The sequence below is a fragment of the Neophocaena asiaeorientalis genome, unplaced genomic scaffold (assembly GCF_003031525.2).
Source record: "Neophocaena asiaeorientalis asiaeorientalis breed wild unplaced genomic scaffold, Neophocaena_asiaeorientalis_V1.1 scaffold577, whole genome shotgun sequence".
NCBI lineage: Eukaryota > Metazoa > Chordata > Mammalia > Artiodactyla > Phocoenidae > Neophocaena > Neophocaena asiaeorientalis.
Window position 1 is genome coordinate 97,761 of NW_020174647.1, and position 27,958 is coordinate 125,718.

At 40.0% G+C, this 27,958-nt stretch overlaps 1 protein-coding gene and 1 pseudogene across 2 annotated transcripts in view; one reads left to right on the plus strand and one right to left on the minus strand.

Moving 5' to 3' along the window:
* Nucleotides 1-1,167: 1,167 nt before the first annotated feature.
* Nucleotides 1,168-5,654, minus strand: LOC112408885 (suppressor of cytokine signaling 6-like; annotated as a pseudogene).
* The window catches only part of OGT (O-linked N-acetylglucosamine (GlcNAc) transferase), a 35,206-nt gene continuing 12,876 nt past the window's right edge, over nt 5,629-27,958 (plus strand). The window contains exons 1-14 of one of the 2 annotated variants that reach the window (XM_024758731.1): nt 5,629-5,886; nt 8,635-8,815; nt 9,681-9,924; nt 15,694-15,762; nt 19,041-19,157; nt 21,398-21,477; nt 22,033-22,228; nt 22,488-22,628; nt 23,247-23,347; nt 23,510-23,663; nt 23,766-23,867; nt 24,064-24,243; nt 24,914-25,072; nt 25,224-25,313. In XM_024758731.1, coding sequence (XP_024614499.1) covers nt 5,850-5,886; nt 8,635-8,815; nt 9,681-9,924; nt 15,694-15,762; nt 19,041-19,157; nt 21,398-21,477; nt 22,033-22,228; nt 22,488-22,628; nt 23,247-23,347; nt 23,510-23,663; nt 23,766-23,867; nt 24,064-24,243; nt 24,914-25,072; nt 25,224-25,313 — 1,851 coding nt within the window. In that variant the 5' untranslated portion in view covers nt 5,629-5,849. The remainder of the gene's footprint in view (nt 5,887-8,634; nt 8,816-9,680; nt 9,925-15,693; nt 15,763-19,040; nt 19,158-21,397; nt 21,478-22,032; nt 22,229-22,487; nt 22,629-23,246; nt 23,348-23,509; nt 23,664-23,765; nt 23,868-24,063; nt 24,244-24,913; nt 25,073-25,223; nt 25,314-27,958) is intronic. The other variant, XM_024758732.1, reaches the window with a different exon arrangement.

Consider the following 27,958-nt stretch of genomic DNA (forward strand, 5'->3'; position numbering starts at 1 on the left):
CATGTGGTTTGTCTTTGTATACCCTTCCTTTACTTTCAGAAATGAACGCAAATACATTTGTATTAAAAATTTTTTAAATTACACTTTTCTTGTTAGGAGATAAAAAAAATTTCTAATGAAAGTCCCCATCTCTTTTTAGGCATACATAATTACAATAGAAATGTGACACATTTCACACCATTATTTCACCCCTATACTCACCTGGATCTAGGTATATACCCAGATAGTGATTTGGCTTACCTCTATGTCTACAAATAACTGAGGCAAATACAAAAAAAAAAGCCCAAGAAATAAAAATTACTCTTAAAATAGGTCAATGAGCTTGTATACTTGCTACATTTCCACTTTGTTTAATCATGCTAAATAAAAAAAAGTTTGTTTTCTTCTCATTCCATGATGCCCTATTATATACCACCAGGTACTAATTTTACAGAATTCCTAATATGTTTTACATATACATGTTTTATTTATATATATTTCCATTTCTAATATCATAGCAAAAGTCAACTTAGCTATTTTAAGAATGCTTTACATATGATATACATTTTTAATAATATATAATTAGTGTGATATCACAAATCTTAACTTCTTTGTATGTACTATTTGATTATTAAAATATCACTCTCTTGAAATAACAACAACAAAAAAGATATACTGCAGATCTGCATTCTATTACCCAAGCTATGTCAATTCATAATTCTAAATCTTTCTAAAGTATGAGATTAAAAATCACTTTTAGTGTATATATAAATTCTGCATGTTTTTTTGAGGTACGCGGGCCTCTCACTGTTGTGGCCTCTCCCGTTGCGGAGCACAGGCTCCGGATGCGCAGGCTCAGTGGTCATGGCTCACGCGGGCCTAGCCCCTCCGCGGCATGTGGGATCTTCCCTGACTGGGGCACGAACCCGTGTCCCCTGCATCGGCAGGCGGACTCTCAACCACTGCGCCACCAGGGAAGCCTAAGACTTTCCTTTTTAAAGAACCAAAAATAAACTCAAGACACGTTGGCAATACTGCCCCACCCCTAAACAAATTGATTACTCTTTTCACCTAAATCTTTAACAGTTATGGCAGCCAAAGATTTTGATAGTAATGAAAGTTTGTAAATTATATTTCAATCTCTTTTTCTGGAACCCAAAGTGCAGGATGCAGGGTTCTCCTAATCTTTCAGTAATGCTTCTCCTGTCAATAATTCTTCATTTTGTTTGGCAAAGGCAGTTTTTGAAATAAGTCTATTCTGATATACTGACATATAACAAAATAGCACCTGCAGGAATTGTGATACTTGGTTGGTGAGTCTGACAGGGTAAATTGCATATCCAGGCAACCGAGACCTTGAATAACAAAAAGCTCCATTTCCAGAGTCCCTGGTTGAATGTTTAATTAGATCAGCAAATTGTCCATCCACATCTGGTTGTTCATAAAAGCAAAACCCAACATTTGAGTACTCAATTCTAGCGTGAAGTGTTTACCATGGAAGCGAAAGCTGGAGCTTAAAAGGTAACAGTCATCAGAACTAGCCGGAGCAAGAAAAGAACCATCTGGCACATTTGCTAGATTTCCTTCTGTCTCCCAGCATGTGATTTGTCCCCAGCACTATCCTTATTTCACAAGTTTTCTCAGCTTCTCTGCAAAGCTTGTCACAACCATAAGACCACTACTTTCCACTGAGTCACAAACTCTTGGGCTTCCCTGGTGGCGCAGTGGCTGAGAATCCACCTGCCAATGCAGGGGACATGGGTTTGAGCCCTGGTCCAGGAAGATCCCACATGCCATGGAGCAACTAGGCCCGTGTGCCACAACTACTGAGCCTGCACTCTAGAGCTAGAGCCCACGAGCCACAACTACTGACCCGTGAGCCACAACTGCTGAGGCCCATGCGCCTAGAGCCGGTACTCTGCAACAAGAGAAGCCACTGCAATGAGAAGGCCGTGCACCACAACAAAGAGTAGCCCCTGCTCGCTGCAACTAGAGAAAGCCCGCACGCAGCAACGAAGACCCAACGCAGCCAATAAATAAATAAATTTTAAAACTGAATAAACTAATAAAAAGAAAGAAACTCTTGCAACCACAGGAGCAGAGTCAGAATCAAAATTCAAATGATAGCACGTATACTTTCAGACACATGGACATCTGTGCTGGTAAGTCCACCGACGTTCCTTTGGATTTGATTTTTCTGCATTGGAGGTGGCAGTGGTGAGTGTGGAGGGACATCATCATGACTCACTCTTGGGCTTTGCAGTGTGACATCTGAGGTGCCAATGAACAAGCCATACACAGACTTGTCCACAAAGATCTCTGGGGCAACGACTAGGTCCTGGTTTTCATTTTTGGAGAAAGAGTTCTCTCCCGCTTGAGAAGCAACTGCAGAAACTTCCATGGAAAAACTGTCCAGACAATAGGCGATGCTTCCAAAGCATACATCCCCCTCATTTCTAGGCACAGAATACCAAACGCAGTCTTGACGGGTAAGTCCAATAACTACAGGCACGTGTTCATTGTGGTGAAGACGCAAATCTCCATTCTGAGATTCTGAACTCTTTAATGAATTATTTTGTTCTCGGCACACAGTTTCAGGCTGAAGACTGTGAAAATCTTTTCAGACATCCTTACGTGTTGGATTTGGATTGGAAGAATGAACCAGGGCTTTGAATCTCACTTCCTCCATTTTGATACACTGCTCCTCAGAGTTTGTAGGTCAAGAGACTAAGGGGTAGGACTATAGTGATGATTGACGAGGAAAGTGGACCTTATTGGTCTTTTGAGCTCTCGCATCTTTAAAGACTATTGGTGCTGAGGAGAGGAAAACGTATCCTCATCTGGCAGAGCTCCCAGAGGGTGTGCTCCCCTTGCTTTTCTGCTTTTGTTCTGCAGAAAGCCGCCTTTTTAATGTACCCATTAGGCTTTCAGTCTTTGATCTATTTTGTTCTACCTTTTTCATCTTCCCTGTTGATATCACAGCTGGCCATGTCTTTACCATAGCAGCTACCAAATAAGGAATCATTTTTTCCAAACTCACTGGCTAGTGATGGTTGCTGTGCTACCATGAAATCAGTTTCTTTACTTTTATTCGGGCTCAAAGATTTCCGGAAGGTTTTAAAACGAATTTTCTTCGTTTTGAGTGGTTAGCTACTCCGGGGGGTGGGGGTCGATCCCTCTCTGGAATATTATCCCAAACATCTGGAGAGCCTGTGGCGCTACATCTAGGTATTTTTCCAGCTTCACTGAACCTTTGGAGCCATTTTCCAGCGGCAACTGCGCGGCGGCGGCAGCCAAAGCGTGTCTCCGGCTCCCTCGCCGAGCGCTGGCGCGACTGCTCTGAAGTGTGCGTTGTTTCAAGCCGCTAAATTGGTGGGCAATTTGCGAGACAGTAATAGAAAACGAATACACCATTAGCGGTATTATTACGGTGGCAAAGTTTGGGATTGCGGTGGAAGAAGCGGCTGGTTTATTTTAGGTGATTCTGAATTTACAGTTGCCCACAAAAGGGAGAAAAACAAACAAACAGAAATCAGTGTGAAAGAGAACACACAAAAGCACCCCCATCAATGCCCAGGTCAGGCCTTCTTGGTCACCCTCCTCCAGCCTGAAGTGACTGTTCCCTCCTCAGATATTTATAGACAGTGATGTATTTTATCACCTTAATAATACTCTTCTGTTTTATGCTCTAGTGGCTTTTTGTGTCTACCTAACTGGGCTTCAATTTCCTTGAGGGCAAAGATCTTGTCTTGCTGATTTTTTTGTCTCCCACAGTGCCTTGCACTCTAGTAAATGTTACTTGATTGGCCAAAGAAGATGCATTTATCTGATAAGTCCTTCCAACTAAACCCTCCAGGTGCTACTGCTGGAAGGTACCTGGAGGGGGTTCTTGAGACTCCAACAGGAGTTTTTCCTTATTGAATCACTGTGAGCCCCACCACCCAGCTTTCCACAGCAGCGTCCTTTGACTCCTCTCAGGATGAGGAAACTTAGACCACAAGTATGGATGGGCCAAATAGCCTGCCTGGCTGGGAACATAATCTGGCATTTAACAAGAAGAAGAGTTTTACTTAATTAGCTAGCACCCACTAATCAGTAAGGCCTAAACATCTGCCAGTGGAATCTGAGAAGTCCGTTCTAAAAGTTGAAAAGCTGATTTTATTCACCACAGATGGAGCACTTCTGCCGGGGGAGGGGGGGAGCAGGGAGAAAAAGGTTTTACCAGTTAAATCAAATTAAGAGAAGAGGTTGGTGCCCAACTTCCAGGAGAGTTTGTGTAGTGAACTTCGTCTTTTTCACTGCATCTGACTCGTAATTATAGATGTGATAGAAGAAATGATCAATATTACAAATTTCCTCTGTGCCCATATCCATAATTAACAGTATATGAGCTGTCTCAAAGAAATTGAGGCAAAATTTGAGGACTTAAGGGTGTGTGTGTGTGTGTGTGTGTGTGTGTGTGTGTGTGTGTGTAGGCAGTTGGCTAGGTAGGAGAAACATTTTGAAGAAATTCACCGACTTGCTTTCTTAGATCAAGGACTTTTTTTTTTTTCTTGGAAAAAAGAAGGCTCCGAGAGACACAACTTGTTGCCTCCATTGGTTTATAATTTCTTGCTGATGTGGCAAGCTACCTTAAATCCTTCCTGGAACAAGAGATGAGATACAAATTAATACCAATGTGACAAAATGTCCGAACAGTGGACTTGAAACTGCAGGAGATCATAAAGAACTGATTTGTTCAATAAGTGGAGCCAATTTAGTTTCAATCTCGACGTGTGGTTTAGGTAGATGGCAAATGAATCCATTTATCATTGTTGAGCTGCCTTGAGTTACATATCACTGATTGTACGGTTCTGCAGAGCTACGTGGTGGAAATGAAGTCACAACTCAGAAGAGTCATGGATTTTGAGGAATATGAATCGTCTTTAACATTTTTATGGCCGCTGCCATTGGAGTGCAAACTCTCAGCATGTCCCCGAGTTATGAAGCATTTGCCATAATACTGTGGGCAAAACTATCCTGAACACCAAAAGGATTTGGAAATTTCGGGCTATATGGCCCAAATCTGAGATGCTTGGGTTCACTTGGCCCTGTGAAACTCTCAATCTTTTTCATCAAAGTGCTTAAATCAATGGCTGGAATCAGAATTAAGACGTGTTCTAATTGGAACCCTCTCTGCCATCGTTTTGAATTCCAGCCTTTGAAATATAACCATTTAAATTTACTTGCTCAGAATTGATTCATCAACCTTGTAACTATCCCTTTTTGTACGAATAAAGTTGATGAAACTTTTGTAGATGCCTTTGGTATTTCTATTAAAATCTACGTTCTTGGCTGGGTAGTGGACTATACTTTACCACTCTGCCAAAAATGTAGCCATCATGTGTATGTTTCTTTTTCATCTTCCGCTTCGCTAGTAGAAAACTTGGACGGTCCTGCCCCAGACAGTGCCCTAGCCGCGAGTCGGGTTGACAGGGTTGCTCGCATGCGCTCTCGACACAAATCGTGTTTGTCGCAATGGGCCCTGTGCGGAAGGCTACATAGGAAAGAGTGACTTTGATTATAGTCATTTTGATCACATAAGTGGTTACCGCGCTACTTCCGCGCTGGTACTTGATTGTAACAGAAAGTAGTTCCGGTCCGTGTTGTCTCCGCCGAGGAGCCGTCGCCGCCATTTCAAGACCGTGAGAGGTAGATGGCCAACCAGAGTTCCTAAGGTTCGGTTCCTGTACTGTTGCCGCCGCTTAAGCCTGCCAAAGCAGTGGTACGGCTGCTGCCCTCGTATTTGCTACCTCTAGAAACATTCTTGCCAGTAGTGGCGGCAGCGGGACTCAGTTACCCCCTTTTCGCACTCCCTCCAGAAGCTCCAGATGGCGTCTTCCGTGGGCAACGTGGCCGACAGCACAGGTACCGGTGTCTGTTCTACCTTGGCAGACGCCCCCTTGGGGTCTCGCGCCGTCCTTTGCCTCTCATCACTCCCTTCCCTCTAGCCATCCGCATTACATCAGTGGCATCGCTGAGCTTTTCGTCGTCTACCGGCATCCGATCGGGGTTTCTGCTGTCGTCCGTTCCTTAAACATTTCCTCTCGCTTGCTTGTTTTTTGCTTCCTTTCTTGCTTTGTAATCCTGTGCATTTTCTAGCCTTCTACTCTCTCGGGACGCTTCTTCCACACGTGCGCGCTTAGGATGTCTTGGAATGGACTGCATTGGAATCCCTGCCCTTCTCGCTGCCTTTCACTTGCCTTCCCCGCCGTATTCTCTCCTAATTCAGCTCACCGCCCCCTCCTCTTCCCCCTCCACCCTGCTCCCCTTAGCCCAATTTGGTGGTCCTCTGTCAATCGAGGGCGCGGGTGCCGTTCCGAGGTAATCGTATCCTCACTTTGTATCACCCCAAGGACGGGGCACAAGCTCCTGGGTGTGCTTCGAGTAACCTCGACGGGAGGATTTTGAAGCAGCACCCCCCGGGCAGCGCCTTTCTGCTGTGTCTTCGGTTGAGTGGCCCCGGTTTCGATTGGAAATTTCCAGGGGTTCCTTTTGCCATTGCTCAATTCCACCCGCTGCCCCCAGCCTGGATTTCCCACCCTGTCCTCCTCCCTCCCCTCCCGCAGGGAGCCACACCCTTTCCTTCGCGAGGTTGCCAGCCCTGCGGTCCACTTCCTACCCTTGGGGAGAAACCACCCTGGTGCTGGGGCTTTGGCGTTGACCATCCTGCCCGCCAGTTTCTCGCTTTGTGTTACTTTCTCCCTGTATTCCTCCGCCGCCGCCGCCGCCGCCTCTGGGTCTTCCATCCCCATTCTTTAGCCCGGTATCTCTTTATTCATAGGGGGTGTATTTTTTTTTAAGTTTTCATCCCTGCTTGAAGAGTTTGTAAAGCAACTGGAGTGTAGCTGCACAAGTGCAAGGCGGTTGCCCTTTTAGACAATTAGTCGAGAGTATTTGGTACTAAAATAAGGAAACAACCAAATTATAGGAGTGTCCTTCAGCTGCCTTTCCATATTGAGGCTATGAGATGTGTCAAGGGTTTTATTGTTTTTGAACATTTGTGCACTAAGAAGTGAATCTTCAATTGTCGTAGCCATGATTGTAGGTAGTGGGATTAGTTATTAGTCAGTGTTCCCCTCCCTCTCAGGGATTTTTAAAGATTTAAGATTCTGTCCTAGATTCTCCTGTACTACCTTGCCCTTTTCTACGTGTTATTTTATTTGAGGAAGTTGTCATATCGAGCGTTAAAATAACAGGCGGCCTTGAAAAGTTAATAATGTCTTAAAATAAGGAGCTAGGAAGTTCTAGAGGCTTGTCTAAAATGTGATTTTCTAGTTTCTCTCATAGATATAACCACCCCCAGAGTTGGATGCAGGTCTCTCTGCTCTTATGTTAGTGGTCAGCTAGCTGTGCATTCTGTTAGGAAATTTACTTTGCGTTCCTGTGAATACAGTTCGCTTGCCAGCTCTAATGATTGAGGGTCTAGGCTCAAATTTGAGCTTGTCACTCTGACCTTGGTAGAATTTAAGTAATTTGTACAAGGTTTCCCACGCTATCTAGTTAAAGTGGTGTGGTCAAATTCCCAGTAATGTATTATTAAGTAAGTATTTACAATTGATACTTAGGTAGCTTGTTGTTGTTTTCCCTCTCTGGGCTTTAGATGTATACCCTTTATCTTTATGTATCTGAACGAAGTCACTTACACACAGCAAAGTGCTTTCATTTGTTATTCTGTTGTGCTTTATCGAATGGTTTTATATTTTAGTGTTTTCCCATTTTAAAAAATCATTGCAGTTGTAGGTAACTGCTTGGTTTACACAGGGTTGTTTGCAGTGTCTTAATCCTTTAGTCAGTATCCGAGGTCTTTGGAAAATGCTAGTGTTAAACCAGTGTGGGTGGGATTTAGCTAATTTGGTCTCAATGTGAGTTTGGGATGGTAGAGGAGCAATGTAATCTTGGGTCTTTATTTAAAATGTTTGATGATCCCTTTAAATATTTTGGCTCTTGACAGATGAATTCATCTTGTTTACCAGCTGTTTTAAAAATAGCACCTTGACTTTTAGTTTTGGTTCCCCTATGCTTGTTTCTAGTGTTGCCCTTAAAGTAATTAAAAAATTAAGTTGTGAAATATACAAAAACAATATAATTGAGTTCACTACGCATATGGTGCCCCCAACCCAGGTTAAGAGATAGTTACCAGTACCCCACCCCCCACAGATCCAACCTAAAACACAGGACAAAGTATTAAGTTTCCCAGTAGGTTATTCTGACATTATTAAATCTATGTGACCTTGCAAATCACATGTTTTATATTTTGTTTTTCTGTGTTAACTAAGGTATGAGGAATAATATTTCATAAATCTTTAGATGCTACTTATGATTTGTAATTTAAAGATACAAAGTATTTTTTGTCATTATGTAATCTCCTTTGGAAGTAAATATTTCTGTCTGGTCTGGGAAAGAAAGTTAATGGGCGAATTCTAAAGATGCCGGTTCTGCACTTGATATTAACTTGGGGGTATCAGTAACGTGCAGAACACTCTAGTGCTTTACATAGTTTCAAGCATTTTCATCTTTAAGTTTAATATACCATATTTTTACATTTTTTTGTTTGCATTTCTAACTTTTTGTTTCCCCCCCCCCCTTCCCTCAAATGTTTTGATGATTCTCCAGAACCAACGAAACGTATGCTTTCCTTCCAAGGGTTAGCTGAGTTGGCACATCGAGAATATCAGGCAGGAGATTTTGAGGCAGCTGAGAGACACTGCATGCAGCTCTGGAGACAAGAGCCAGACAATACTGGTGTACTTTTATTACTTTCATCTATACACTTCCAGTGTCGAAGGCTGGACAGGTAGGAGATGTGGGGGTGATGCTGGTGATTGCTGCCTCTGGGTGCTAAGCTTGAAAAATGATACTTAAATATTTGAACTTGAAATTTTTCCAGTACTGGGTTTCACCTGGAGCCACCAACGCACATCTGCTCTCTTGCCCACTTGTGACATGCCCAGCTGCCAGTTTTTCTTCCCTCCTTTTGTGGTTGTATTATCAGTATGACTAGGGACCTTTTCTAGTTCTTTCCACCTACGTCTGCTGCTTTTTAAAAACTCTGTTCAGGTAATTATTCTTAGTATACATCTGAGCATCCACTCTCACCTTTGTAAGATTTGTCAGCTTGAGGGACAGAAATGCTCAGAGGTGATGGTGTATATGCTGTGGTAGGAGGTGCATATGTGGTTCAAGTTGCAGATGCCATCAAGTCATTATGATGTGCTGCTTTTAGCTAATCAATTGAATTAATCAAAAGGGAGGAATCTGTGTTCTTATCCTTTTAATAAATTGTCATTTTGGCTTATTTTGACATTTAAAGGTGTGCGTAATTGAATCTTTTCAAGAAATGGAAAATGAGACTCACGCACATAGCATTTTTATTCTTGATCTTAACGATCATGGTTTACAATGAGGCAGTTTGGTAATGAGACTCTAGTTAAGAATTTTATCTCATAAGAAAAAAGAGTGTTCCAATTTGAAATCTGGAATGCCTCCACTTCTGAAAAACTTTGATTTCCAAAGTTTTTCCTACTATGCGCTAGTTAAAAGATAATGTATTATTATATAACGAGCAATACACAGGATCTTCAGAAACTGAGTTGCATATGGGCCATACCTTCTTTCTGTAACATGCATACCCATGCATGAATACTTTTCCCCTTTTCCAGATCTGCCCACTTTAGTACTCTGGCAATTAAACAGAACCCTCTTCTGGCAGAAGCCTATTCGAATTTGGGGAATGTCTACAAGGAAAGAGGGCAGTTGCAGGAAGCAATTGAGCATTATCGGCATGCATTGCGTCTGAAACCAGATTTCATCGATGGTTATATTAACCTGGCAGCCGCTTTGGTAGCAGCAGGAGACATGGAAGGGGCAGTACAAGCTTACGTCTCTGCTCTTCAGTACAATCCTGTGAGTATAATTTTAATGGTTATTATTTTCCCTTCACAAAAGCCTAGAAAGAAACAGTTTGATACTTTAGACACAAATAGGTTTTTGCATGGAAAAAAGTCAAGAGTTTGGAAATGTTTTGTCTACTTAAAATGGTGAAATTGCTTTGACTCAGGTCTGTGTTATATTTTTAAAAAATTTATTTTATCTAGCAAGTTATTTGAGAGCATAAAAATTATCCTTATTGCAAGAAACTCTACATCTGTCTTTATAATGCCCGTAAAAGTACAGAACACATGACATTGTTTCTTCGGGCTCTTTTGATTAAATTTGGATAACTTCTGCTATAACATGTTTGCAACGGTTAATTGATTTTCAAGGAATAGTGGAAGAAGGGCCTTAGTCTGTAATACAGAATAGTTAAGATGTCAATATATGGATCCGTGACATGAAAACTAGGCTGCAAATTTTTTTCCTCAATATTCTATCCTCTTTTCTTTCTACATAATTAGAAGTGGTAGAATAGAGGTGATAGTATGCACACCAGGCTTTTGATTAGTTCTAAAAATTTTTTTGTCTAAATTGCAGATGTTTTCCTGGGAACGAGTGAGGCCCAGTTGGCAGACATTAAGTTCACAATGTGTCAGGGTTTCTGAAAGGTACACAGAAAAAGTAAGACTTGCCCTTAGAACTTTTGATGTAGTTAGGGAAATAAGATAGACATAACAGGAAAGTGATAAAAGGGAGATTATAGGAATCCAGAAAAAATTTAAGAATATGTTTTTGAGCTACGTCGTCAACATTTAGCTTTGCACCAACCCTTGAAGTGGTTAATAATTAACTATTATAGCTACCATTTATTGAAAGTCTACTATGTGCTCAGACATTGTGCCAATCAGACGTTGGTCTTTCTTAATGCTCACAGTGATCCTTCAAAGTAGATGGTATCTGTTCCAATTTTACCACTTAAAAACAGACTCAGGGGTTATGTTAACTTTCTTGGGATCAAACAGCTAGTAATGGTGAAGTGGATGTTAAAACCTGAGTCTGAATATCTTGAAAGCAAACATTGTAGAGAGAAGAAATAAAGGAAGCCTTTTTTATCTGGGTACCCAGAGGGCATCCACCCCTCAAGGCAGCCCTTGAGCACAATTTGAAAACCATTCTGCTGTCCCTTATCCTTATTTTACAGGTGGGAAACTGAAGCTTAATATAGTAGTTTATGCAAAGATCTGAAATCACTTTTTATCATATCTATTAACAGTTGTTTTTTCCATTAATTTTGATTGTTAAATTTTAAATTTTATTTATTGCTTTTTGTATGGATACAGTGAAAAGTCTCCCAGCTACCCTTCTTGGAGGTAGCTGATGAAACTAATTTCTTATGTATCCTTTTGGAGATACTCAATGCATATATATGTAAATTTGAGTGACTTTTTGTAATTTTTATTGCAGTACCATCTAGCTAGTTACAGACAGTTTTAGGGAACCCTGTATGTGCTGCCACTGGGGCTTGGACCTTGTTCTTCCCAAGGCTCAGGGCTCACTTGTGTACCTAATTGTCACAGTAAATTCTTTCCCTTTATTAATTAAGGTTGGTTCCATCCTTCACTTGTTGATTACGTATACATTCACTTGTGCCCTCTTACACAGCCGTGGGCCCAAACATCTTGGAACTCTGATCCCCTTTGCTCAGGTTTCCAGTTGCCTACATGTATCGCAGAGCAGTCATTGCTGCTGACAGTATACCAAACTGTAGGAGTATGATGAGAAGGGAAAGCTAAAGTGGGAGACAGAACCATGCTTTTCAATATCTAACCTGTTAACAGGAAGCTTATCATTGTGCCCTACCAAAGAAGTAAGATAATACTAAAATAAATCATGGGACTACCCCTTGAAGGCATTGAACAGCTGTGCATTCCCATCTGGTTCTGTTTCTTCTAGTGGAAGGTGCTGCTGTATTTCTCTGTCTTTACCAGTAAGAATGAAAAAGGGACTGTGCCTACTGCCTTGATTTCACCTAAATGTACCGTAGTGATCATGTTTTAATTCATTTCAGGGTATCTAGTCTCAACTAGATTTAAGCTTACTGTCAAATGCCTGTGTCAATTCAGTACTGACAGAGAATCTTGAGTCTGTTCCTAGATTGTGCTCTTGTTGGCAGTGCATTGCTGGCCTGAATCACAGATGTAGTTGGCATTCTATGAAAAATAGTTAAAGAAACTCAGGTTATTTTGGTTTTGCAGTAGTGAAAAAGTAAAATGTTAAGGTGGTAGTCTTGGCAACCTGTTTTCAATAGTGTTTGTCTTTTTAAGTTAATGGTATGTCAGTTTAGAAGTTATTCTGTGACTTGATTATAGAAATTACTTTTAAGAAGTAGAGCTGTTTCATATTTTTACATTCTGAATTGGCTTCTGTAATATTGGGTGATTTAATAATTTCACTAAAATATTAGTCCATTGTATTTGAAGGTGCTGTTGCAGCTGGTAATCTTTCACATGATAACTCACTAGAGTTGCCCATGCTTGGCAATCCCTTTTATGAATTATGTATAAAATGTTCTTTGTAAGATGGCTATAATACTGAGTTGCTCTAAGGAACTCTGTTTCTGAGTCTGTAGGTTTTTGAACCATTGCTTCTGTTTTGATTGTGGATGCATAGCACTGAGAGCTACTGGCATCCTGACCATCACGTGTTACTGTCATGTTATTTGTTACTGATAACGAGTCTCAGTCATACAGCTAAACTGTAGAAAACCTTATACAGTCATCCCTAGGTATCTGTGGGGGATTGGTTCTAGGACCCCCCCCACGGATACCAAAATCTGTGGGTGCTCAAGCCCCTTATAAACAGTGGTGTAGTACAGTTGGCCCTCAGAGTCCACAGTTTCTGCATCTGCAGATGCAGAGGGTCGACTGTATTTCTGTCCCTCTCTGCTCTGCTTTTTGTAAGTTTGCTGTGCAAATGTCACATTTAAATACTTGAGTGCTTATTGTGTGTACAGTGCTTTGTTAGGAATTGGGGAGATGTGTTGTGGGGGGAGCTGTGGATTATAATATGAGACAGGACCTGACCCATAAAGGAAAAAAGGTGTAAGCTCCTCAGATGATTATTCTTAGGGAGTATTAATCAGAAGATTTTCTCGAGTGGATCCTTATAACCTAAGCATTCTGTAGGAAGGTAAATAGCAAGTAGACTTCCTTGGCTGAAGTGGTGAGTCAAGTAGTAACAAGAAGTGAGCGTAGTAGAGGAGAGTCAATTGGAAGATTGAGAAAGAATAGAGGCTGAGGAGTTTGAATTTAATTTGAGAGGCAATTGAGAACTACTGTAGGCTTTAATCAACCTGATTTTATTTCGTGTGTGTATATAGATGTTGTGGGTGGCGGTGGGGGGACTCTAGGAGGAAAGGCGGGAATAAGTGCTATCTCAGGAAGGGTTGTTATACAGCAGATTCTTACTCATTTCCATCTCCTTAACCTTTATTCATACTATTTTCCCTTGTCTGCAATGTCTGCCTCCTTTGTCTGTTAAAACCGTACTCATCCTTTAAGGCCCGGCTTAAAATTTCTTCCTTGAGTTCATTTCTTTACCACTATGTGGCTATTTAGTATGTATGTGTTTTGTCTTTCCACATAGGTTGTAAGCCCTTTGAAGATGAGGATTCTATTAATTTATTTCCCTACAGTTCCAGGCATATTGTTGAATTGAATAAAGGTTTACATAGAAGATATTAACCTAGGAATGGATACAATGGGCCGGGTTTGAGAATTGTGATTCTCTTAGCAGATATTGTTTAGATGTGACTAATGAAGCAGAACTGATGTCTCAGGTTTTGAACTTTGGGGAGAATAGTGGTATCCTTGAATTTTCTGGAAATTAGTTATTCATGCATGAAGGTTTGGATTTCCAATGGGAGAATTGGATTTCACTATTACACTTAATATGATATGTTTTACCTTTTTCTAAAACTGCCTTATTGATTATTTTATAGTGATCTTGAAGATAATCTATTTTTAACTGTGGGCATTGTGTTAACTTGATTTAGTATGCTGTAATGGGTCTAGATGATATAACTAAATATAGATACATACACTGTCAGTACTTGGATGGCATGCATCCAAGAGTTTATAGAAACTAGAGGGTAAAATTATGCAACAGTTGGCTAAGATGTATAACCCATTAGGGTCATTGTTGGAGAATTATTGCAAGACTTCTGATTATTATGGCTCAGAAAAGGCATAGGAACTGGTAAAAGTCCAAAGATGTATAACCACGATAATGAGATATAGTAGAAGGAGTTTGTTTGAACAGATTGGATTGTTCAGTCATGGTCTGCCAAAATATAACGGTAGCCCTTAAAGTTTAGGGGAAAAAAATCATACAAAGTAGATAGCAAGATTATAGAATTCATTACTTCTGAGAGTATAAATAGGGTTGAAAAATACTTAGACTCATTAGAGGATGCTAAGTCTGTAATAAGATTAATGATACCTATGAGGATTAGTATTAGCCTTTTGTGCTTGAGGTCCCTGGAGACCACCACTTTCTCCCAAAACACTAGTCATTGCTCCATGGACAGACAGATCAGGAAGCTCATGGAACTGACTCAGGATGGCCAACTGTAAGGGTGTTCTGTGGCAGCCTATTCTTTGCTGGCTGACTTTTTGTTCACTTGGATGGGTGATAATATACAATCACAAAAGCTGTTTATCAATAAAATTAATCACCTGATTGTGGAAACCATAATACAGTTGCACATAGAATAGTATATATGATGATACTTTGGCACAGTTGACAAAATTTCACTTTCTAGGACTTAGTATAAGGCTCTTCCACACGTGGAACAGTTTGGAATGATAAGCTTCCTCCTTATTGCCATTGTCTTTGCTTGTTGACTGATAAGGCAAACCAAGGACAAATAAAAACTTAAGCTCACTGTTCTGATGTGTCTTTCATACTGATGAACGGACTGGTGAGTCAGATGACTAGCAACACAATTGTGCTGCTAATAAAAAGCCGAGTCGACTGCTTTTCATTATTCGCCCACTCAACTCTAATGGCAGTTAATACTAATGAGTAATCTAGTGCCAGGTGCCAGGTGCCAGGATTAAAGCTTCGGTTGGATGGTAATCCTTTTGTCTAATAGTGAAATGAAGTCAAGTTTTCTACATACGTCTGACAGCCTAAGGGTAGGTTTGCCAATAACTAATCACAGCTAAATCCTTTTTTCCACTATAGAAAATTTTTGACCCTCGATATAGTAGTGGTTCATCATAACCTTGAACAAAATAGTTGAACAAACATTTGATGCTTTTTTTTTTTTTTTTAACGTGACAAACATTTGGGGAGAGGAGAAGCTATAGCAAGGCCCATAGTCTTTTATCTGAAACTGGTGGGCTCAAATGCAGCATAGAATTCAGAGTTTTTAGGATTTTAGAAAGATGATAATACCATATATGACTCCCAGGTGTGTCTGGAGCAGCACCTTCTAGTAAAACACATTTATATTTCTGCAGCAGAAGGTATGCATATTCACATTAAGTGGGGTCAATAAGTTCTGTAAATAACTTCATGGCAGTTCAAGTCAGATTTAATCATCAAATGAGTTTTTAAAATTTTTTGGAATTTGGAATTGAGGATGGAGGGGATTGTGTTCCTGTTCTTAAATTGTCAAGCACTCTCTCTAGTTGACAATAAAATGATGGAGCTAGATACGTAAAAGTAATTTCAAGATATCTTTGGTTGACAAAGCAGAGTATAATTAATGACAGAGTATCTCTGGGTTTCTAGGATTTGTACTGTGTTCGCAGTGACCTGGGGAACCTGCTCAAAGCCCTGGGTCGCTTGGAAGAAGCCAAGGTAGGTGTTTGATAGAACACATTTAAACATCAGTGTTATGGATACTTGTACTTTTTGCCAAGTCTTCAACTCTTCATTGAGCTATCTTCACAAAACAGTCCTATGAAACTGAGGAAAACTGACGGCATGAATCGCCTCAGACTAGAGCAGGGCCAGGATTTGGCATATCTGTTCTAAATCTGGGGGTAAAGCAAGAACCTGAACATTTTGGAGCCTTTCTGCTGAGCTAGATCATCTTTATAACAGCGGGCTCCGTCATGATCTTATGTGGGAATAAATAACATTCCTTCAAATCTGAGGCTTGCCTGCTGGTGACAAGCAGAGCGCCTGTGATTTGGCTCAAGACTCCTATATGATGCAGGTGCCATTGAAAACGCTGCTCTTCTAAGTCCTTTGTGGCTTGTAAGTGGAGAAGAATTTCATCCAAATGTTACCCTGTAATACTGGCATTTAAAATTCTTATTTAACCTTCCTCCCTTCATCTTCCTCACCCTTTTTACAGTGGAAGAAAGGCTGTTAAATGATTGCAAATTAATAATTGGAACATCCTGCCCCTTCTTGTCCTCACTCCCTTCCCCAAGTTCCTTTTCCTCTTTTCCAATCCTAGTTGTCTACCTTCTTTTCTTCTTACTTCCTTCTTTTATTCCTCCCCATCCCACCTCCTTTAAAAAAAAAAGTCAGAAGGACAAAGCTGGTTTGTTTGGGAAATGGACTGATCGAAAGAAAACTTGCCCAAGTGGAAAGGTGGCTTTTAGCATTCTGTGTTTCCAAATAAAGAATTTGAACACCAGGTTGGGTTATTAAAGCTTTTGGTATAATTTTAAATTAAATTTATAAATGAAATTGTCTTGTTACAAGCCACCTTACGCAACCGCGCTGCAGGGGTGAGGAGTGGGGAGAAACCAGAATGCTTCTGAAACTCCCACCTGTTGCTCTGAGCCCCACGCGCATGCTAATACGTGGAGTGTATGCGCAGCGTAGCTGTCTGTTTGACTGCTTCATCCAGGGAGGGAGAAGGCTTTTCAGCACCATATTATGTTAAAAGGCACTAGTTTTAAGTGCATAGCTCATAAATTCTACTGACACTTTGGATTAACCTTATGTAGGTTTCCAGCTAATGAATTGTAATTGATTTCAGTCTTAGCTGATAAATCTAATTGGTAATTTATAGAACAAATATTTGATAAGCTTCTATTAATTGTCACCCCACCAAGCGGACAGCTAACATGAATTGCACTTCACTGCAGCTTTAGAGATCGGTTTAGGCTGAGACATTGCGCCTGCCTTAGGTTGCTGACTTCTTTATTTCAGAGCTCTGGAGACACCTAGTTTGAAAAATGTTATTCTGTTTTTGTGAGAACTTAGTGAACAAGAAAATACTCTTGAGTGAAATGCAATGTATTTCTTTTGTAATCAGTGCATTTGAAAATTCAAGCCAGCATATTCCTAGTAGATGGAAGCAAAATTAAGTTGTCTTTGTAGAAAATGAAGAGCCTTTCTTCCAGCAAAAATCCCTGCTGTATGCAATAGCCCTGATTAACCCTCTCCCTTCTGCATGTTTCCCATATTACAGACTTGAGACTGTCCTCATTCCCATATGTAATAGACATCCAAAGAATTTCAATTGCTTTGTTGAACTTTTACTAATGATCTTGTTTTTATTTTCTCTCTTGTTTTTGGTTTTTCACCATTGATATTGTATTTAGAAGGTTTCAGGTGGGTGAAACCTCCTATTCCATGCGTAAGGTGCCTCGCTGAAGGGAGCTCGAGGCCTGGATCTAGGGCAGACACACACCTCCTCCTCTTCCAGCAAGGAACGCACCGAAAAGTCACATGATGAGAAATATGGTAACGGGTTTGTAACTGCCACAGCAAAACAATTTGCCTCCATGCCTGAATCTTCTGTCTTGTGGCTTCAGAAACAGCTTAAAATAATTTTATTTACAAGCAAGTTATGTAAGAGAATGTTTTATACTATAGCCACAATTCTGTCAAAGATAAGTAAAAGTTAATTGATATTAAAAATTATTAGAAATAATTTACTAGTAAAAGCTTCTAACTCTTCTTGTTGTTCATTTTTTCCTTTTTTCTTCTTTGTTTGGATTGCAGCATTCTGCTCTTCTGATGATGCGCTGTGACCCTGCAGTAGCGCAAAGGCTGCGCAGCGTTAATGCGCAATGCGTGCGAATGAGCCCCTGTGAACGGTTGACTAGATGAGTAATCTGATTGACTGGCTCCCTCAGTCCTATTTTGTAGCCTTTTTGGATAAAATTGGGTTTTAACATACCTCGAGTCCAACTAATCTCATTAAACAAATATTCTCTATGGGCCTGTCTAGTAGATTAATGGATCTGGTTGGCCGTTTGCTGCGTCTAGGGGTGTTCTATGTAGCGCAGCAGTTCGCAGCGATTGCGCAGTGCGATGCTGTTAGGTTGCGCAAGCGATGTTTGCGCTCGCATTACAGGGACCTCAACCTAGGTGCAGTCCTGTCATACGAGGTTTCAGCTTCAGTCCCCCTTGGGAGACGGGCATTGTGAGGATGTGACTTATAGCCTGGCCTTATGATATCTGGCTTGTCAGAAAAACATTTTCCTCCTCAGTAGCATAGTTTTGATGTTAGTGAGGAACATTATTATTTATTTAGAGCAGCATTTCCCAAAATGTGTTTTATAGGTATTCTCATAAAATGTCCAATGAAAGAAGAGTTCCATGGTCAACTAAGTTCAGGGAACCGTGTATATACTATTAAAGGCTTAGGGAAGTCCTGTAGTCAAGAAACCTGTTTTCTGTTTTCCTAATTTATTTGATCGTGAAATCTTTTTTTCCAGTGATAACTATTAACACATCTTAGAACAGACTTTGGGAAACTTGGGTGGGGGAGGAACTTAGCCTTAAGTGGCACCTTCCAGATAACACTTGAAAACAAGAGCAAGAGCCCTTAGGTGTTCAGATAAGAGAAGTCCAGCATAGAGTCTTAAGGCAACTGACTTCCCGGTTTAAGTCCCCAGTGTAAGGGTTGGTCATTGGTTGGCAGAACTGAACATGGTGGTTTGCACCTGGGTTCTGGTGGCGCAGGCGCAGGAGCAGCCAGCTGTGGCAGCGCATTAGTTTTGGCGCAAGCGAGCCTATGCTGCAGGGTCACTTTTGGCTGGTCAGAGAAGGAATAATGATATCACCTTCTTCCCCCCTCCCCCAATCTTTTTTTTTCCCCTTTATAAATTTTCCCCTTTCCCTTTACCTCCTTCCCCTCCCATCTTCTTTCATTAACCCCTCCTAAGGCATGTTATTTGAAAGCAATTGAGACGCAACCGAACTTTGCAGTAGCTTGGAGTAATCTTGGCTGTGTTTTCAATGCACAAGGGGAGATTTGGCTTGCAATTCATCACTTTGAAAAGGTTAGCCGTTAAATTAATAATTGGTATTTTTGAAGTGCTTATGTATGCAGGGTGTTTCTACTAGAACTAAATAATAGGCCTTTACTTAATCAGTCACATAATATCTTTGTTTCTCTGACAGTATTGCAGCATTTGCTGGATGGTATATGGCAGTTTCCAGTTTAGCATTGAAAATGTACTTTAGTAATTAAAAATTCTTTTTTTAAACGGGCAGCTTTACTGTAAAGAAGCAGAGTTTCTTGGTGAAAAGACTGATTCCAGATCTGGGGCAGGAAATGTACAAAAATAATCTGGAGTGCCTTGTTGTGCCAGAAAGCAAGGAAGTTTTGATATATTTATGTCAAAAGGACTCAGGAGGCAACTGGAAGAGGCTCCTACTGGCTAAAGATGGGAGTTGAGCATCAATGGGAATAATAACTGAACTATATTGAAACTTATCAAATACATTTAAGTTCATGAGTATAATTATACTAAGAAGAAATTCATGGGTCATCTTTGGAAGATAAGGAGCAACTCATTTTGAGAACTGGTTAAACAGTTGTCCTCTCTCTCCTGTATGAACTGGACATCAGGGTAACCCAGTAGTTGATGGGGGAAGTTTCTCTTTATACAAGTGTTCCAGCTAATAAATGAAGTAGGAATGATAGAATCAGAGTATAACCAATAATAAATTTAGGCATTTATCAGTGGCAAAAAAAAAAGAGACACAACCAGACATTTTGTACCTTGTCATAGAAGTAAATACTTCCACCAGTGAAGTAGCCTTGCAAAAAGAGCAAAGAACCCAAATCTGATTAGGCTTGTAGTTCTACCAATTTACAGGAAATACATGGGACAGGGAAACATAATAAGCACATTAAAGGACACCATAGGGGTGCAGTCAGCAAATTCAAACTATGGGAAGCTGTATAGGACAGTGATCTGATTTCTTCAACAAATTACAGGGATAAAAATGAAGATTTAAATTAAACTTTTAATTTAAAAGATTTAAAGAAACTCAAAAAGACATGTTAATTGTATGGGTCTTATTTGGATCCTCAATCAAAGTTAATCAGAAATTGGACCACTGAATGGATATATGATATTAAGGAATTGCTGTCACTTTTTTAGGTGTGATATTGGTATTGTAGTTACGTTAGGAGGAAAAAGTATTCCTGTATTGTCCCTAAAAATTTTCAAATGAACTGATATGTCTGGGATTAGCTTCAGAATGATCTGGGAAGAGGGCGAGTTAGGTTGGAATATAGATTAAATAAAATTGAATATGATTTTTTAATTGTTGAAGCTGGGTAATGGAGACTTGGAGGCTATATTCCTCTGCTTTGGTATATATTTGAAATTTTCCATAATAAAAAAATTTGGGGGGTGGACATCTATTACTGTAGACAGTCTATGTAAGTTAAGTGCAGCAGAGTTGCCATCTAAGTGAAGAGGAATGTTCTTAATGAGTCTTAAATATATTCACAGTTACTCATTACCTTTACCTTTCAGTATTTCAGTTCAGGTTTCCATTCATTACACTATAGGAGTACCTACTCTCTTGCTCTGTGGTTCTCCTTGGTTGCACATGAGGAGCTTGTAAAAGATATGGATATCCTGGCCCCGTTTTCAGAGGGTCTGATTTAACTGGCCTGTGATGGAACCCAGGCTCCATTCAGGAGGTGAATTCTAATATACTGCCAGTGTTGAGAATTACTGCTGTAGATATATCTGGTCATATTTTAAGACAGCTTCAGAACTATCTGAATGAACCATTTAATGGTTAGTATCCCCTTGAAGTAATGTATCTTACTGAGTATACAGCTCTAATTACATATCTTACTAAGGTCTGAGTATACAGTTGTAGTTACTGAGGTATGTATTTCCTTATTCAGTTAGAGCTTGCTGCTTCTTCCTGCCATTATTTTTTTAGAAGAGCTAGGCTGATTAATTGAGAATAAAATGGGGCCAACCATGAGAAGTGTTCAGCTCAATAAAATTGGAGCAGACCCAATTTAAAATTTTTCCCTTCAGGATACATTTTGCTCTTACATTACATGGGAAGTTATTTTGGTAACATTGAGATTTGTGAATAATGAGTGGGTACTAAAATAATTGGGTTTTAAAAATGAAAGAAATAAGATTTAATTATACTAGAAAATGTAATTGGAGGTCTAAAATTATCTCAGACTAAAAACTTGTAATTGGGAAGTTAATCTGAAATCCTAACTTGCTCTAAGTAACTGTCTTGCAATTTTTAGGCTGTCACCCTTGACCCCAATTTTCTGGATGCTTATATCAATTTAGGAAATGTCTTGAAAGAGGCACGGATTTTTGACAGGTGAGGGAATGTTCTATTTGGAGTTTTTGTTGTATCAACACTTGAGAGTTTGGACTGAAATTATCACAGTGGGTCATTGAAATACACTTTCCTTTTCTACTATGTTACTTTCCCTCGCTCAGGCCTGCTGTATTACCTTTTATTATAGGTTTATTGTTGCCTGACTTCATTGTTGGCTTTTCACGAAGCCATTATCCTTCTCACTAGGAGTTTAGTTGAAATTTCCTTTATTGTAAAACTATAGAAATGGTTATCTTTTAGACTAAATTATTCCTTCTGTCTGATTCAGAAAGCTAAGTAAATCCTGACTTTTAACTTTTTGTTGCTGTTGTCAAAGGAAAGTCTGTTTCTTATGGGGGTATAGAAAATTTTTCAGTGTAAAAATACATTTTATAAAGGTGCAACTTTGATTTTTGAGGTTAAGTATAGTATGGCATGAATTAATTGTAACTAGTTATAATTGATATACTTTGATATGGTATAGAATGAAATAATTGTAACAAAGCATCCATTAAAAGTTAGTTGCATTGTGTGTGTGTGTGTTTCTGTTTATAGAGCTGTGGCAGCTTACCTTCGTGCCCTAAGCTTGAGTCCAAATCATGCAGTGGTACATGGCAACCTGGCTTGTGTATACTATGAGCAAGGCCTGATAGATCTGGCAATAGACACCTACAGGCGAGCTATTGAATTGCAACCACATTTCCCTGATGCTTACTGCAACCTAGCCAACGCTCTCAAAGAGAAGGGCAGTGTAAGGATTTTTATTCAGTCTCTTTCTTTGTTACCTGATGGCATTAAAAAAAAGTCATTTTTGTACATATTGTCATTAAATATTGAGGTGGTAAATTGTTTAATTTTGGAGTTGTAGATGAGAGGAAGAATAGCAAAAATACCTGTTTTCTGGAATATTACCAGCCATTAGGCTTAACTAAGCAATTGTTAGAATAATATCAGTGGTGACTCTGTGATTCCTCTGTATAGGTTTTTGAATAGTTTGTTTTGTTTTTTAGGTTGCCGAAGCAGAAGATTGTTACAATACAGCTCTGCGGCTGTGTCCCACCCATGCAGACTCTCTGAATAACCTAGCCAATATCAAACGAGAACAGGGAAACATTGAAGAGGCAGTTCGCTTGTATCGTAAAGCATTAGAAGTATGTTGAGGGTGGTGTGGCTGGGTATTTTGTCTGTGTGATAGTAGAGGGAAGGCAGTTAAGTTTGCCATGTCATCCACCTCTTTTGTAAAAGTAGATAGTGGGTGAATCATTCGTTGAACCGGTAATTGAGTACCTAAGGTATGAGTGAGGTCCTGTGTGACATTCAAGAAAATCCTTAACATTGAATTTGTTATTTTATGGGTAGATAAGATCGGCACAAAAAAATTTAAACAGTAAGCTAGAGTTCAAGAAGAGTTACCAGTAAATATATAATTTCAGTACCTGATGGCTGTAATGTTGGTTGGTAGGTGTGGTAGGAGTTTTGAAGAGAGATGCTAGAGTTACCAGCATAAACTAAGATGAGGAGAGGTCTACCTCATCATGTTTTGAAACACGGAGAGGTATAAAAGAAAGGAAGAGGTAGAACTTGAACTACTTGGCTTTGAAGAATGAGTAGACTTGGAGAAGGTGGAGAGAAGTGTAGGGATATAAAGGTGCTTGAGCGAAGTTCTTGTTGTGGTAAGTTATTACTGCTGTTTTAGCAGTTATTTTTTTTTTAAACCTCAGTTATCATCTTGAATCTTTTTTTTTTTTTTTTGCGTTGAATCTTTATAGGTCTTCCCAGAGTTTGCTGCTGCCCATTCAAATTTAGCAAGTGTATTGCAGCAGCAGGGAAAACTGCAGGAAGCTCTGATGCATTATAAGGAGGCTATTCGGTAAGAGACTCACAGCCTTATTTTTTTCTTCTAAGTTTTTAAATGTTTGGCATTTGGCACATTTGGTATGTGGGACTTTTAATAAAAGCAGACTAACTTAATATTACAGGGGGGTTAAAGGTTTTTGTACTAGAGAAATAAAATCTTTGTCCTCTCCTTTAGAATCAGTCCTACCTTTGCTGATGCCTACTCTAATATGGGAAACACTCTGAAGGAGATGCAGGATGTTCAGGGAGCCTTGCAGTGTTATACTCGTGCTATTCAGATTAACCCTGCATTTGCGGATGCCCACAGCAATCTGGCTTCCATTCACAAGGTACTATTTTTTATATATATTTTATTACAATATATGCATCTTAGCACCTAATGTTTTTAATTTTAGGAAAAAATTTAACCATCCCACTTTATTTATTTCCAGGATTCAGGGAATATTCCAGAAGCAATTGCTTCTTATCGCACTGCTCTAAAGCTTAAACCTGATTTTCCTGACGCCTATTGTAATTTGGCTCATTGCCTGCAGGTAAAGAATAATGGGCCAGTAACTGGCTTTCAGGGTTGTAATCACTTTTTAATTGTATGTGCCATATTAATCCAAGCTTGGCTGGAGACACTGTTTTTTAATGGGTTATCTGACATTACTTTAGGCCAAGGACACATAGGATGTTAAGTCTTGGAGTAAGGTTTTCCGGATAATAACTTCTTTTTGCCTCCTCTAGATTGTCTGTGATTGGACAGACTATGATGAGCGAATGAAGAAGTTGGTCAGCATTGTGGCCGACCAGCTGGAGAAGAATAGGTTGCCTTCTGTGCATCCTCATCATAGTATGCTCTATCCTCTTTCTCACGGCTTCAGGAAGGCTATTGCTGAGAGGCATGGGAACCTCTGCTTGGATAAGGTACGAGTCTTTCATTTTAATCTTTTCGTTGTAAAGTAAAACACAGATACAGAAAATTACATGAATCAAATTTATGGCTTAATTAGTTATCATAAGGTGTTTACCACCCAAGTTGAGAAATGAAGCTTCGTGAGCCAGCCCAGAAGCCCCCCTCCCATTGTGTCCTGTCTTGATCATAACCCCTTCCATTCTATAAGGTGGAATCCTTAACTGAAATACTTAACAGTAGGCTGATGGTGTTTTCCTTTAATTTTGAAACCATAGTTTTTATAAAGTGTTTGGTATTTTCTACTCACCTTTGAGAATTAGAGCGGTACTTGATCAAAGGTGGGAATTTTCTCAGCAGAATACAGCAGAGTGCTAGGTGTAATTGTGTTTTTAAAAAATGCTTCCCTACAGAATTTTCTAAAATGCAGGGTTTGTCATGCTCTTCCCACTCTGCTTCCTTCCTACAACTTTAACTTGCTTGGGCTACTTCATAGGCCTCAGGAACAGGTCAAAGTATGAAGCATATTATACAAATTGCTAAGGTCGTATTAGACTGGTTATATGAATTAAAGAAGTATTCTGGGCATACCATTTCTAACAGGTATGCTTTTAGTCGGTTTTCCTAGATGAAAATTTACATATAGACTCAACTTTACTAACAAGCACTGAATTCCATTGGTAGATAAATGTCCTTCATAAACCACCATATGAACATCCGAAAGACTTGAAGCTCAGTGATGGTCGACTGCGTGTAGGATACGTGAGTTCTGACTTTGGGAATCATCCTACTTCTCATCTTATGCAGTCTATTCCAGGCATGCACAATCCTGATAAATTTGAGGTAAGACTAGTGTTGCTCTAGAGTCGCTATTTATAAAACCAAACAAACCCACAGTGGTAGCTTTATAGTCACCTTTAGGTGTTATTAAGCCCAGTGTCTTTTGGAAAGATTTGAGCCAAGGTTATTAAATATACTATGTGCTGCCTTTCAGGTATTCTGTTATGCCCTGAGCCCAGATGATGGCACAAACTTCCGAGCGAAGGTGATGGCAGAAGCCAATCATTTCATTGATCTTTCTCAGGTATGTGAAACTCCTTATACTTACAACTTTCTTTCTTTTTAGAGTCCTCTCTCTCTTTTTCTTGATGAGTCTGGCTAATGGTTTATCAATTTTGTTTATCTTCTCCGGGAACCAGCTTTTAGTTTTATTGATCTTTGCTATTGTTTTCTTTGTTTCTATTTCATTTATTTCTGCTCTGCTCTTTATGATTTCTTTCAGTGTGTCCCTAGGTCTTAAGTGGGTCTCTTCTAGACAGCATATATATGGGTCTTGTTTTTGTATCCACTCAGTGAGCCTGTGTCTTTTGGTTGGAGCATTTAATCCATTCACGTTTAAGGTAATTATCGATATGTATGTTCCTGTGACCATCTTCTTAATTATTTTGGGTTTGTTTTTGTAGGTCCTTTTCTTTTGTGTTTCCCACTCGGAGAAGGTCCTTTAGCAGTTGTTGTAGAGCTGGTGTGGTGGTGCTGAATTCTCTTAGCTTTTGCTTGTCTGTAAAGCCTTTGATTTCTCCATCAAATCTGAATGAGATCCTTGCCAGGTAGAGTAATCTTGGTTGTCAGTTCTTCCCTTTCATCACTTTAAGTATGTCATGCCACTCCCTTCTGGCTTGTAGAGTTTCTGCTGAGAAAGCAGCTGTTAACCTTATGCGAGTTCCCTTGTATGTTATTTGTCGTTTTTCCCTTGCTGCTTTCAATAATTTTTCTTTGTCTTTAATTTTTGCCAGTTTGATTACTATGTGTCTCGGCATGTTTCTCTTTGGGTTTATCCTGTATGGGACTCTCTGCGCTTCCTGGACTTGGGTGGTTATTTCCTTTCCCATGTTAGGGAAGTGTTTGACTATAATCTCTTCAAATATTTTCTCTGGCCCTTTCTCTCTCTCTTCTCCTTCTGGGACCCCTATAATGCGAATGTTGTTGCGTTTAATGTTGTCCCAGACGTGTCTTAGGCTGTCATTTGTTTTCATTCTTTTTTCTTTAGTCTGTTCCACAGCAGTGAATTCCACCATTCTGTCTTCCAGGTCACTTATCCGTTCTTCTGCCTCAGTTATTCTGCTATTGATTCCTTCTAGTGTAGTTTTCATTTCAGTTATTGTATTGTTCATCTCTGTTTGTTCTTTAATTCTTCTAGGCCTTTGTTAAACATATCTTGCATCTTCTCGATCTTTGCCTCCATTCTTTTTCCGAGGTCCTGGATCATCTTCACTGTCATTATTCTGAATTCTTTTTCTGGAAGGTTGCCTATTTCCACTTCATTTAGTTGTTTTTCTGGGGTTTTATCTTGTTCCTTCATCTGGTACATAGCCCTCTGCCTTTTCGTCTTGTCTATCTTTCTGTGAATGTGGTTTTTGTTCCACAGGCTGCAGGATTCTTGCTTCTGCTGTCTGCCCTCTGGTGGATGAGGCTATCTTAGAGGCTTGTACTTCCAACTTTTTATTTTGAGCAAATAGTGAATAAAACTGTTGGTGTGTAGCTTGTATCCTCAATTTTCTTTTTTTAGTTTAATTAATTAATTTATTTTTGGCCGCTTTGGGTCTTCATTGCTGCCCATGGGCTTTCTCTAGTTGTGGCGAGTCGGGTCTGCTGTTCATTGCGGTGCACAGGCTTCTCATTGCGGTGGCTTCTCTTGTTGTGGAGCACAGGCTCTAGGCGCGTGGGCTTCAGTAGTTGTGGCACACGGGCTTAGTTGCTCCATGGCATGTGGGATCTTCCCGGGCCAGGGCTCAAACCTGTGTCCCCTGCATTGACAGGCAGATTCTTAACCACTGCGCCACCAGGGAAGCCCATATCCTCAATATTTTCCATGACAGGTATTTAACATCAGCTACTACATACCTGTGGGCCATTGCTTTGATCTTATTTCCTTGATTGTTTACATTTATTAACATTGCATTTATAATCAGCATGGATTTTTGCTGAGTTTGCAAATGAAATAGAAATATGGTGTATTTGTGTGTGGACGTAAAACTTCTCTGCGGATTGAGCTAGCACTTGTGACAGTAGATACCTAATATTACCTGAATAAATTGAACAAAACGGTGGCTTTGAGGAAGAACAAGAAAGTCATTTAAAGGGCCTTTGCCGGGCTTCCCTGGTGGCGCAGTGGTTGAGAGTCCGCCTGCTGATGCAGGGGACGTGGGTTCGCGCCCCGGTCCGGGAAGATCCCACGTGCCGCGGAGCGGCTGGGCCCATGAGCCGTGGCTGCTGGGCCTGCGCGTCCGGAGCCTGTGCTCCGCGACGGGAGAGGGGAAAAAAAAAGGGCCTTTGCCTTTGGTTTTCTTTATTTCTATACTTGCTCCATTGCTGTTTCCTCTAGGAGCAAAAGTTTTATGATAAATTAATATTGAAACCTGTGAGGGAATGAATTTGCTGCAGGTATGGACTAGAGTTTTTTCTTATAGACGCTGTTGGCCACTTTGGTGACTAACAGAGGTATGTATGGTATACCCAGTAATTCATATATATGAATCATTGAAGTCCTAGCAGAAGGATTGTGAGACTCTTTGTCATTTCATAAATAATTTCTACCAACGTCTTTTGTGTTATGACTGTTGCTTTGGAAATATACCTGACCATTTTTGATGTAGGGTTGGACTCTCTGTGACCAAGAAGAATATGGCCCTCCACCTCTGACACCTTTTAGGATTCACTGCTTATTGATTC